The sequence below is a fragment of the Linepithema humile genome, chromosome 1 (genome assembly GCF_040581485.1).
Source record: "Linepithema humile isolate Giens D197 chromosome 1, Lhum_UNIL_v1.0, whole genome shotgun sequence".
Classification (NCBI taxonomy): domain Eukaryota; kingdom Metazoa; phylum Arthropoda; class Insecta; order Hymenoptera; family Formicidae; genus Linepithema; species Linepithema humile.
Genome location: NC_090128.1, coordinates 37,472,538 through 37,485,829, shown reverse-complemented (window position 1 = coordinate 37,485,829; position 13,292 = coordinate 37,472,538). Strand labels below are relative to the sequence as shown.

At 36.6% G+C, this 13,292-nt stretch overlaps 1 protein-coding gene across 4 annotated transcripts in view; it reads right to left on the bottom strand.

Moving 5' to 3' along the window:
* The window catches only part of LOC105667442 (uncharacterized), a 67,080-nt gene that overhangs the window by 15,916 nt on the left and 37,872 nt on the right, over positions 1-13,292 (bottom strand). Inside the window, exons 7-8 of one of the 4 annotated variants that reach the window (XR_010888124.1) lie at positions 12,418-12,613; positions 11,295-12,216 (exon numbers count right to left, since the gene is read on the bottom strand). Coding sequence is in view for 3 of the 4 variants with exons in the window: in XM_012359246.2 (XP_012214669.1) it covers positions 12,153-12,216; positions 12,418-12,613 (260 nt within the window). In the remaining variant the exon portion in view is untranslated. Of the gene's footprint in view, positions 1-618; positions 12,217-12,417; positions 12,614-13,292 lie in introns of those variants that run through there. The other 3 variants (XM_067348008.1, XM_012359246.2, XM_067348009.1) reach the window with 3 other exon arrangements.

Sequence of the window (13,292 nt, the reverse complement as noted above, 5' to 3'; positions counted from 1 at the left end):
AATTTTTCGCAAATATGACCATAAATAAATAAAAGATCAATGAATTAAATAAAATTTTAAACCAAAGACGTTTTATAACATTCTCACCAACAGTTTATATTTTTCGCTCAGATTTTAAATGTATCTGCAAACACGTAATAATTATCTAATAAACGCCGTGAACATAACTCTACTATTACTATCAAATCAATTAATCATACTGTTAATTAAAGCGATGACTTAGTTGAAACCAACCATAAATTGGCATTACAAATTTCGATAGCATTGAATATATCTCAATCACGTTGTGTGCCAAGCAACATTGAAAAGTTCAAAACTATAAGTATTTAAATACATTAAAATTAATAAAACAAAACATAACAGGTCCATTAATTCTTACTCATGGCACGTAACGTTATTTTAGTTAATGTAAAATATCCTCGGTAGACTTTTATTTTATTAAAAAGAAATCAATGCACTAAATTTAAACTACGTGAGAACATAAATATTCCCCGAGATTTAAATGGAAGTTTTTGTTTAAAATGTAAAAGGGAAAGAGAGACGCGCGAGGCGGGAACGTAATTCTGTAAAGATAGACGGCTGGAGTCTGTTTGCAGGGAAAAAACTGAGACGCAGGTGTCACTGTATACCATGTAGACATTTTATATTTTTACCACTCGGCGGTCATGTTATAAATAGGTCACAATATGAGTCCACTATACCGTTTACAGTCACTTTGTTTACAGTATACACTCTATATAAATGTACTCGTACAGTTATCATTCGTTTTACAACCTCGATAATTCTACAGGGATACATAATATGTGTACGTGTATTATATACGTTACGTTATATTACGCTCTATTGTATGTATATTATACAAATGTGTGGTACATGCACTGGCACTGCTCGATTGTTTAGTTTACATTCTTCATCAGTTATATATACAGGTGCGTTTTCAAACACGTTCCGACTGTTTGTTAAACACATTTGAAGACACGACTCGGACACGATACGACAGATTTTATTTTATTCACGCACATTTATTTCCTCTATATATTCTAAATACTTTATAAAAAAATATTTGCGAGATTGACATAAAAATGATATTTGAATTCAAACGACAATGAAACTATAACAATATGTAATTGTGATATATTTCTTTTTTAAATGTGCTAATAATAAACGTTTTCTTTACATCAGTATTATTTATTATTAAATCATTGGGTTACATCAGTCGCTTGAAATATTCGATATTCACGGAAAACACGAGAATATATTGTTGATAAATTTGCGGAATGCAGATATTATTTTGGGAAATGAGTTTCAGCGGAATCACGAGGAGTATTCGCACCGCATAGCTGAGATACCGAATAATTAGAACGACAATGAGAATTACAACGCGTGCGTTTACATCTTCGCGATACGAATGCGAAAACGGTTTGGTATGCAGAATGCGCGGAAATTCACGTACGTAGATACACGATGCATATGCGAAACGTTATATCGCGCGAACGAAATTGCGTCTATTTGTTGATATCTCGCAGACACGCGATTCATAACGAGAAAGGTTTTCGACAGAAATCGTGAGCGTTTTGCACGTTATTACATCGTAAATGCAGTCGTTAGACACGGGGAGATTTCGACAAAAAGCCGGAACGTGCTTCGAGGGAACGTTCTTTTGCACCTGCTACGATGAGCCTGGGGCTCATTACAGGCAGTTGACGATCAGCGCGATTATCGCGTTTCCGTAAATGGCCGTTTTGAAACGCCAAATGCCATGCGTTTCAAAAGAAAGAGATCACTTCTGGCAGAATTCTTCTCCCTTAATTCAGTTTATGCGCGATAATTTTCGGAAGCTCATTATATAATCGCGCAAATCGCGAGACCTACCTGTATTCCGCTCTATAAAGATACTTTGGTCCGTATCTTCATCGTTCATTTAGGGCTAAATGTGATTTGTTGCGTTTTTTTTTTCCCCAGATCAGTGCGCACAAATGGATAGCTGCAATTAGCGCTAAATGTACGATGAGAGTGCGAGCGTTCATAATGATTCGCAATGCGTACCGCGTTTATATCGACGGCGTGGCTATACTTTTAAAGCGATATGTCGTGGTTGAATGAGATGTAGATTGTGTATTACTGTGCTGATTTAATTGTTGCGACGATCGGAAACTATCTTTATTATTTGCATCTTAAATTTTTCTCTTTATTCACCGTAATTAAATCACCACAATCATACGATATTATAATATATGTAGAATGAGCAAATACAAACTTAGCAGCTTGCGATTCTATTGATTTTTTGCTATTATGTTTATCGAATTTTATTTTTATTTCTCTCAAAACAAGATATCTACACAATAATTCGCCGAGTGAGATAATTATACAAGATATAAAAATATGCAAGTGCAGATTTTTCGAAAACAATTAAAATTTACGAAGAAAAAGAGAATTATTATGTTATTAATATCTTTCTAAATATATATAATTTTTTTTAAATACTTTTTTTGCTGTGCAGAATAAAGTACGTTGAATCGAATCAGCCACTAAGTTTCTTTTCGCGTGATATTAAAAAGGATATGATTAGGCGTTAGAATTCTCTAAAGTTGCGTATAAGACTTACTCGATTACAAGAGAACGAGAAGTATTGTATATTATAGCGTGACTTATGCTGAGATTGCATTTCAAAGCTGTGATTGGACCCTTGAAGTCTTCGTATAGCGGTTGACATGAGCGATCGGATCGCGGATTGGCATTTGTTTTACGGCGACGGCAATCCATTCGACCGCGACGAAGGGATTGGAAATCGCAACGAAGGGCTTTTCGCGTTTAAGAAAATTGCATCGAAATCACATCGACGTATGCGGTCGAGTCAACGAGCTGGTTTTGTACAACGTTATTCGACTTCTATTTTCATTGGACAGTCCGCGCTTTCAGACGGCTACATTGCGATGAAACGGCCGACAACAAAATCGATAATAACAGCGGTTTATAGCGATCGATACGGTATCCGCCGCTAGCGGGAGACGTTTGTTATTGTATAGCGTGGTTCCGCGGCATAAAATATCAAAATTCATTCTATCAATAACTCTGTTATTTAAGTAAATTCGATTGCGGCGTCACAATTATAATAACAATTGTTACGAGATGATAATTGCGCAATATATTGTAATCTGCACCGACAATTCTACTTAATTCTTGATAACTTTGATATGTTTTTGTAGTTAATTAAATGTATTTTATTAATATGATGCAATAATATTTCTTTATCGAATTGAAATTGTTTCAAGACAACTTGTTGAAGCACGAAACTCGAACTTCCCTTCGTTGCTTCTAGATTTCCGCGGGCACGATAATAATCCGCTTCGAAAATGGCGAACGTTTTCGCAAGCTTCGATGCACCTGATGAAAGATAAGTTTCGATGTTGTTTTTGTTTTTTCTTTATTTTTTTTTCTGAAATGGAAATTGATTCACGATATGTGTGATGAGCATAAATCGATCCGCTGATCGATGCGTCGATTTCCGCTGAAACTGTCCGCTAAAACAAGCACCAGTTTCCACAGTGGCGTAATAGAATTAAGTTGAATCTATGCATACGTGTCAATTGCAGTTAAACACTCGTGAGAAATGGAGTTTAACTGCAATATTTCGTTTTAACATTCTACACATTCATCGAACAATTTCCTACGCTTTATTGTACTGATTACACTGTTCTCCAGATTTTGCAACTAATTAATCTTTGCGAGGGATTAAAATTTAACACGATTGTAACATTTATAAATTTAATGTGTAAATTTAACAGACGTTTGATAACATATATGTATATTTAACAGCTTTCTTGGAATCATTATAATATCTTCCTTTTCAACGCAAAACATAAATTTTGAAAAATTTTATCGCTACATTTTATTAACAAATATCTGTAATATACAATTCGACACGGCATAACACATAAATTTTACAGAAACTTCTTTAAGCTTCACGACTTCATTGCACGATTTATGCACCCGACTTACGCCACCGTCGCTGATTTACGCCACTGTAAGAGGTTGAAAGGATGCTAGATATTACTACGGAATTGGACCGAAGCGACCAACCATAAGTTATCCGAAAGGACGAAAATGATGTAGAAAAGTACGATCGATGTGCACGAGATATCCCGTTTCGCTGTTCACGGCGAGCGAGATCGATCTTCGTGGCGTTGCATGTAAATTCTACGTTAAAGCCTGGACCACAATTCGCGACTTGGCGCGTGCAAATAATCCTAATAGCTAGAAACACGTATGTATCGCTAAAACACATAACGCGGTGTCCGGCAAAAATTCACCCCGGACACGCCGATGTCCGAGTAATTCGGGAACGGATATTTCGGATCGGATACACCGATACCGCGGATAGCCGGCCCTTCGGCGGATTACTCAGTAGTAGATAAAGTATCATTGATATTGTAACGCGTTTCGACCGTTCGTATTATTGTTAACGCTTAATACCGTTTATCATTAACGTTTATTCCTTCCGCGTTCTCGAGTTTTATTATGAGTTAAACAGTCAAACGGCGCGTGCGCGTGTTTTTAATGATGATCAACGTCAAAACGGGTTTACAATTATCTGCAGAAAATCAATGAGGGAAACTGATGAGCCGCGCGCACAAATTCCGAATCAACCGAAAAACGTCGCGCTCGTTAATGACGGGCGGCCTACGCGCCCAATTAAATGGAGCGGACGCTCCGTGTCGAGGCGTCCAGTATAAAAATAAATAAACTCTACTCTCTATTCCCTAGGAAATTCAACCACATCTTAACGATACATCTAATATTATAATCACTAATCGATGTTACTTATACGTAAACGGGGCTAAGTCGAAGGGAGGACTGTGATCTCGGATTGAGATTTATGTCTTATCTCGCGATCTGGTGTTCCAAGCTGCTCGCTCGGTATATACGTATGTATACGCGATTGTGTTACAAAGTCCCGCTGCCGACTCGTCCTCGAGTATAAAGTTACGTCGCACATTCGCGCAATTATCACGACAATCATCTATCACATATCATCTATCATTCGATATATCGTTATATATCCTACGTTCTACCGTTTTATAATTATCAGCTTAGGCATCGCAACAGGTTTATTCTTATCCGAGGACAGTAACGCTGCGAATGTAGTACCGATGGAATAAACAAAAGTCACCGCGCCTTTCGTTACGCAATTAATCGCAAGCTTGCGAATTATTCTAACCGGAGTTCGCGTGAGCTCACTCGATGTGTGAATTCTAGAACGGTATCCGCATTTTTTTTAATGGTGCCCAAGAGCGATACAATGTCCCATGCAAATTTTGTTAACAAATTTTGCATACGCATTAAATAATAATTTTTGTATCTTTTAAAGACGAAATTCCGCCTTTAAATATAACATAATCGAAAAAATAAAACACGTCTATTGTTATCATTATCGATATTATTACTCGCAAGCGTACGACACATTTACGCACGCATGCACGCACGTCTCAATGACGATGGAACGTGAATGGCATTGACGATAATCTAAATAGTTAACCGGCAATACAATGACTCTCACAACGATACACACTATATACAGGACATACGATCAACTGTGCACGATCAGCTATCATTTTGGACAATTCTAAATCACGATTAATCGAGCTGTCAAGAATAAACCGCAGACGGGTCAATGGTATTTCCACGACTCGTTGTAATTTTCTCTAATTTACAGACTTCCACATTCGTTGAACATTTGTACGTTTGTTAACTAAGAATGCTTACGCGTATGACAGCACTGTGACACGCGTATGGAGGCGAGTAATAACATGTTTTATTTTAAAAACGTATTTTATTTTAATTCTTTCATTGTTATTTTATCAAAATGCACGAATATATTTTTTAATATACATTATTTTATTTAAAATACTTAAAGTTTTATCGATCACGCATGGTTCGCATGATTTAAACATAATATGCGTTAGAAGTAACAAAAATATCTTTAACTGAAACTTTGACTTTTACTCTCATTTAAATTTACAAAGATATCCATTAATAAATTATAATTTTATAAATTATGAATATTATAATTTTTATTTTTGAATTAGTTCTATTGAAATGTGATAATAATGATATGGCGATTCGATATGCTCGACAAATTATATAGCGCTCTATATTGATTCACATCTTTTCTCTCTCTTCACTTTCCCTCCCACGGTTTCTGCCTCGCGGCTTTTGACGTCGAAGTAGATACCACAAAGTCCGGAACGACGTTGAATTTTCGCCAATGAAAATCGATGCGCAATTTACCATCGGTCACTATGCGCATGCCAGCAACTGCTTTTGTAATTCTAGTAGCTTAACAATAAGACGGGATTCTGAATCCTTACCGCATCGTGGACGTCGAATTTGAAGCTTTTGTTTACGACAAACGTAACATCATGATACACTTTGATACACATCATGAAATAGTATGGGTACATCTACCATTAAATGTATAGAATAAAGTTCAAGTAATAAATGTCTCTTGAGCACGAAGAAAAGAAATAATAATTGTTAATATTATTTTAATTTAATTTTTCTAAACTCATTACTCATTATTTTATAAAAACTTCTTCAATCTTACTAGAAACGAAACTTTTCACTTTTTATAGCGAAAACTAGTGTAGCAATATTTATTCAAACACATAAAATATTTTAAAACAAGCGGACCATGCTTTCGATATTAATCGATAGAATTCAAATTATTTTTGTTAAAAAATAGCAATATTATTGCGAGTAATTATTTTGTATTTCCGTGCTTCATACTATTATTTTTGCTTAAGTTATTTCACACGGTAATTGTCTATATGGAAAGTAAAGAATAATAAAAAACATATTCCCGTTTTTTAGTGTCCGTTCGATTGGAAATCAACTGGAATTTTCACTTGTTGAAATAATGGTAAACGAATAAATGACGAGTATGGAAATATTGTAGATGGCGTGTTCCCAGCGGAGATTTATTCTATGTTCACGTACACACTGACGAGCTGAGTTACAGCCTTAATTACGACACAATTCGCGATATTTATTTATAGACGTATAGACGTTTAGAGTACGTGGACCCGTTTTCGAACCAGTCGCAGGTGCAAAAACAAGAATTATTTATCTGAAGCAAAATTAATGGCCGTTGAAACATTTTATTTCCCACAGATCGCCTATCGGTGCGTTTGGTCAGATTTTTATCAGAGAAATTACTATTCTCTTCTCGTACGAGTATATCTATATTTATACGCATAATGTACATGTCATACGAGTAAATGTTGTTGCCTCTGTGGTCAGCTTAAAAAGCGCTTGCTTTGTTCTTTTACTCGTATGTGAGCCGAGATACAGTGACTATAGATGCACAAATATATAATGGTTTACTTATAATGGTTTACTTTACTTCTTTACGAGCTACTTATTCGTCCAAATAATAATGTATACATAAAAAAGGTAAAAATATCAAAATAAATTTTAAATAAATATATACAAATATTAATATTGTATATACATGTCTTCTATAGTTACGACAAATTTAAACAGATTTACGCATACGCGATAAAATGTTTGTTGACGAAGCGTTGACTTGATGTTTAGAAACTACAGTCACTGCTCGGTATTTATGTATATGTTAAAATTAGCTTTTGCGAGCTTTTGTATTCTACTGTTTGGAAAGAAGTTTGTGATGTGCAGATTTAATTGACGCATTGTTCCTTTCTTCTTCTTCTCTCTCCGTCTATTTTTACATTGATACATGCGTCAGAGCATCAAAAGTGCGATCGGTCGCGTCGTAATCGCAAAAGAACGACGCCTAGATCGAAGTCCTTGGCGCAATATACTCGAGACGCATGTGTAACGTGTGCATTGAATGGTATTTCAGTGGAATGAAATAAACCGTCAGCCGAATTATAAACTTTTTAAATTTAGAAATGTTTCATTGTTTAAACAATTTGGAGGATTTAGCATAACAAATTTCTAAATTTTAAGCGTAGTGTAAATCTCAAAACTTATATTTAAAAATTTTGTGTTTTAAATTATGGTTAGGATAGCGATAAACACGTGTATATTATTTAATATCATTTGCACGTAGCATTTTGCGAAAGAAATAATTTTTATAACAAAATTTCGAAAGGAATTGCAGAGTGAATCACTTATTGTTAGAAACTTGATCCTCATTTTTGTTCGGTTTAATCTGCTTTACTAATTTTTTTGGTCGCATTATAACTACATTTTATTTGAAAAGATTTTAACTTGGTTCACCTTGCTATTCTATTTATGGTCTTTATAAAATCAGCGTGATTTATACATTTTTTCTCGCCCGACACCAAGCTGAATCCTTGCTCTCATGTTTCCGTCGGTTCTCTTTAAAAAAAAAATGTTAAAAAATAATTTTTTTTTCTTTTTTTTTTTTTTTTCAAAAAACAATCTTTAATTGCTGGATCTAGGAGGAAGTGTTTTTGAGCTTAAACCGAGATGGAGCTCCAACGAGAACATTGAGTGTGTCATTAATCGGTTCGTTAACTTCTATCTTGTTAATTATGCTATTCTCCTACAAATGATAGCACAAGAATCATACTATTTACATTGTTATCCCGTTCGAGGGACGAGATGAAAACAGCGGAAATCTGAGGACGATGTCGTGTTCAATAATACAAATATTTGTAAAAAAGTATGTATCTGTTTTGCGTGTGTATGTGCAGTAGATGTGTGAAAACTTATTTATAAAAAAAATGCCTCTAATGATCGAAAAGTTATTCTTGCGAATGTTCGATCGCGTTACACGATGTATTAATCGACAGTATGTTGTTAACAACTAATACACGCGCCGAGGTACGGAGATTAATTTCTTTTGGGAACAGATACTTTGACTCATATCACTGACATATACTACTTCGACAAACTTTGGCAGACTTCATTTATTTTAAATGAAGATTGCCAAAAGCGATTTCAACGATATAGAGAATGGAACAAATAAAGTGGCAAAAACTCGCATTACAAAATACGGCTTTTTTCTCGTATAAAAGATAAAGTACGACGCGTTTTATTTTAGTCATTATTTATATATTTATGAAAAAATTGTCATGTTAGTAATTTAACTTGGAAAGAAACAAGAAAAGAGTTCGGAAAAGATGACGAAAGTTAAGGGGCATAATGTTTCTTCCACTTTATGTTTTCCACTCTATATTATAGCATCCTTAATGGGATCGACTTACCTGAAGTCAACGCTCGATACTACCGAAAGATAATGAGAAACGATCAGAAACTTTGACATGTCGCCGAATTGCAGCTGTATTCTCGCGAACGAGCATTAAATTCCATATTTCCCACACGCGGACGAAAAAAAAAACACCTTTGCGAGAGGGAATATCGAATAATCGGGGAGTAAAGTTTCGATATCACTTGCGTCATGGAGGAACGCAGTTGCCGCAGTCACTGTAACTACTTTCAGACTTGATTCGATGAAGCGGATTTGCGCGTCGGTTCGACCGGCAGGAACACGTCGTCGTTGTCGTCGTGGTTCGATAAGTCGATACCTGGCTTCGTTTTTTCCTGCTTGGCGGTTATCCCCTCCTTTTTCGTTCAGATTTTTCACTCCTGCACGAGTTGGAAAGTAATTCGGAATTTTGCGAAGTCGCGAGTTCTTCGCGTTTGAGTGAACCGCAACTTCACAGGAAGCGTTACACGTGGTAAAACTGCGGTTGCAAGATTTCCGTGAATTTTCTGCAACTTTGCGTGATCTTCAAACGGAGCTTCATCACGTGCTTGTCACGCGGCGTGTTTCTTACGCGGGTGGACCCGGGCGAAAACTAATGAAATTCGGGGACCTTTGGGTTTTCAACTGCCAAAAACTCTTCTAGGAATTCTCTATTCAGAAATATTTGTCATAAAAAAAAAAACTTCTCAAAATTATGTAGGAGAAAATGTTAGAAGAACATATTTCCTTTTGTACTTTCTCGTTTATTTTCTTGCTTGTAGGCGGTAAAAACAGGAGAAAATCAATAGGCTTCTACGTCGTCAGGCGAATTAAAAGAATCGAAAGATCGATGGCTGCGAATCCAGCAATTACTCACATTGAATCGGTATTAAAACGACGTAGGGTTCCTCGGCGAGCATTTCCAGGAGAAGAAGAATATATCGCTGGGCCATGTTAATTCCATTAAGCTATCTACGTGCTTTAAAATCCGATTTCTGCATTCAATTGACGTGCAAAAGAGAGATAGAGAGAACGCGCTGTTTGCGCAAACGGCGAATTAGAGATTCCTGTTTTGATACGAGTACTTCATGGTGGTTTTCATATCGATTTCTTTACCAAACCGCAGCTGTATAGCACGACGTATATCAAAACTGCGGCGCAAAACGAAATTCTTTTGGGAAATATTCTCTGTTTCCACAACTGCAATGTCATTCTTACAGAGAGAGAGAGAGAGAGAGAGAGAGAGAGAGAGAGAGAAAGAGAGAGACCGCTTTCTTTTATTAATAAAAGTTTTATTTTGTTTTCCTTCGCCGCTATTGTGTTAGGCGTATTTCTTCGTATATCGAGTCCGAATTCACCGCAAAATTATGCAAACTCTCTATGTCGAATGCCGCATATTTCTCCAAAATTGAATACAACGATAAAAATTTGATGTAAATATTTTAATTTATGTTTTGAAAGAATTGAGTGATCGATATATTGAAAATGGTCGGTGTTCATCGTGCATTGAACGTGGCTTCTATGTAATTGCGTCACGCTATCTTTCTTGCCGTATTTCACAAATCAATTGGATTAAATGAGTCGCATCACAATTACGTGATACTATAGATTTCATTGTATTCGCTTTACCGGATGAATTTCTTCGCAATCGATCTGGATTTTCACTGATATACTTCCGACACGTGGATTTACCGTGTGCAGAAAATGCGAAAGCTCCATCTCGGGATCTCGCACGTGTCGGAGTCGAGACCCCGATTATTCACGAAAGCGATACACCGCCGTCGACCTCCGGCGGTGCTTTCCTTTTGCGATCTCGTTATCTGTTCTCCTTTTCCGTCCACCTCCGCCCCTCGCCCCTCACCCTTTCGCGAAATCTCACTCTCGCAGCCAGCGTTCTCGTTATCGCGCAGAACTTTTTAAGATTACGAATCGCTCTTCCGCCGGCATCCCTCCACGAAGTCCTGCTGCCCCTGGCGGGACGAAACGTCATCCCTCGCTTCTTCCTCCATCGCGTTATCGCTTATTCATTACAGCTCGATGATATCCGGCGCGCGAAACTGCACTTTGCTGCAATACTTCACCTCCTGCACGATCTTATTACCGCAATTGTCCTCGTCCGCGTCGGCGTCGTTGCTCTGCTCGTCGCCGTCGTCCTCCTCCTGCAAGTCCTCCAGGACCTTACGTCTATCTAGACGCCAGCCGCCACCCCTGCCGCAGATCGCCAACTTCTTCTTCTCACGAATTTTATTCTGGCGAACGGATCGCCGTGGTTATTTGTATCTGAAAGTCGAGCAGAACGGGCGCGCTTTGGAGCGTGAGTGTGCTCTTATCGATCGCGGGTTCATCGCCTTATGTATAATATATAAAATTTACTTTATCTTATTTTATTTTTAATGTGTATAGACGCTTTGACATAGATTGAGTGTGGGATATTATCGGATTCGTATTTGTGACTCAAGAATTATAATTTCTTTTAGACGGCTACATGGCACGATTTTCGACGAATTAAGCATTTGCCATTTTGTGTATGCTATTCGTGCTGGGAATACAAACGGCCAAATCGCGATACGGTACAGTTATTTTTTTGCAAAGTTTTTTTTATGTATCCCTTGTAATCGCCGCAAATACTCTAATCACGTCGTTATCATGTTGAACACGCAACCCGAGCTGCGAACGGTATTCGCATTTCGCCGACAATAGGAATATGATCGGTGTGCGTTTATACGAGCCGCACGTTACGTGATCCGTGCTACTCAGCTCTCCAAATGTATCGAGCACTTATAATAATATACGCAAATTGAAACGCGGTGGCGCCGAGACGAAATATTTTTCATCGTCGATCTCGCCCCGTCGTAAAATAGTTTCCATTGTTCTATTCTACAAGAATTCAGGTTAACATCGCGCATTATTTTCATTATGAGACACATTCGTATTTTCGGAAATTCGTGTAACATTTAAGTTATTCTCCCATTTTAAAAATTTTTAGGATAATTAGTCTTGGTTGGAATTGTCGCTTTCTATATCTGCAATTTATAAAAAAAAATGTTTTTAGTCAGTTTCGCACAAATTCTTTTAAATATTTCGAAAATATATCGATAAAGTAAATTTAACGCTATTCACAGCTTGTAACTAGTATAATTGCTCTTTCTCTTCTTTGTTCAAAGTTAAATTTGGACACAAATCTTGCAAAGCAGATATATTCCGTGTTCTAAAAATCGACTTACCTTTCTGGTAAAGGGCATTCTAGAATTCTGCAGGAAGCCAGACCGACTGCTACCATTAGTATCACAAATAAAACCGCATACATCACGCACAGATGAACTAAAGAAAAAATATAAAGCGTCTTGTTACACCATCTATTGGGCGCATACAGCGAAAGTTCGTATTCCGGCCACATTATATGTAGTATCCAGTAATGTCCTGAAACAAAAAAGAAAGTAACATATGACAATAAGTATAAATTAATATCTGATTTCAAATTTATGCGACAAAATATTCCCGAAATGTATGCATCGTGTACCGTCAAATTTAAATTAGTTATTTTCCAAAGCATGAGAGAACTTTTTTTATTTGTACAATTTTTTCTTTGGTTCGAAAAAAATTTTCCAGATAATGATCTTGCAGCTACGCGACACACATATCAGCTCGCGATTAAGCAGCCTGCAATTACGTCCTACACTCCGACCAACGAACTATCGCGTTTTGCCATACGACATTCGCGAATTGGTACACTGCACGAAATGTAGATAAATGTTTCATAAGAACACTTGGTCACGAACAGTTGAATTGCAACAATGGACTTTTTAATAATCATGATATTTCATTTTGCACACAAATTCATGTGTGTACGCTTTTAACGGTTCGCACTCTTTGCCATTTCATGTAAACAGCAGAAAGTTGTGCTAAAAAAGTCTCAAAGGACATAGAAAAATGTAATCAATCTAATGTATATATATTTAATATATATTTAATGTAATATATACGAAAGTATGAATAATGTATTATTCATAAAAGACAAAGATATCGCGCGCGCGTATATGTGTATAAAATTAATGGCGACATTGTGAGAAAACGTATTTCTGAGACAACTCGACATTGA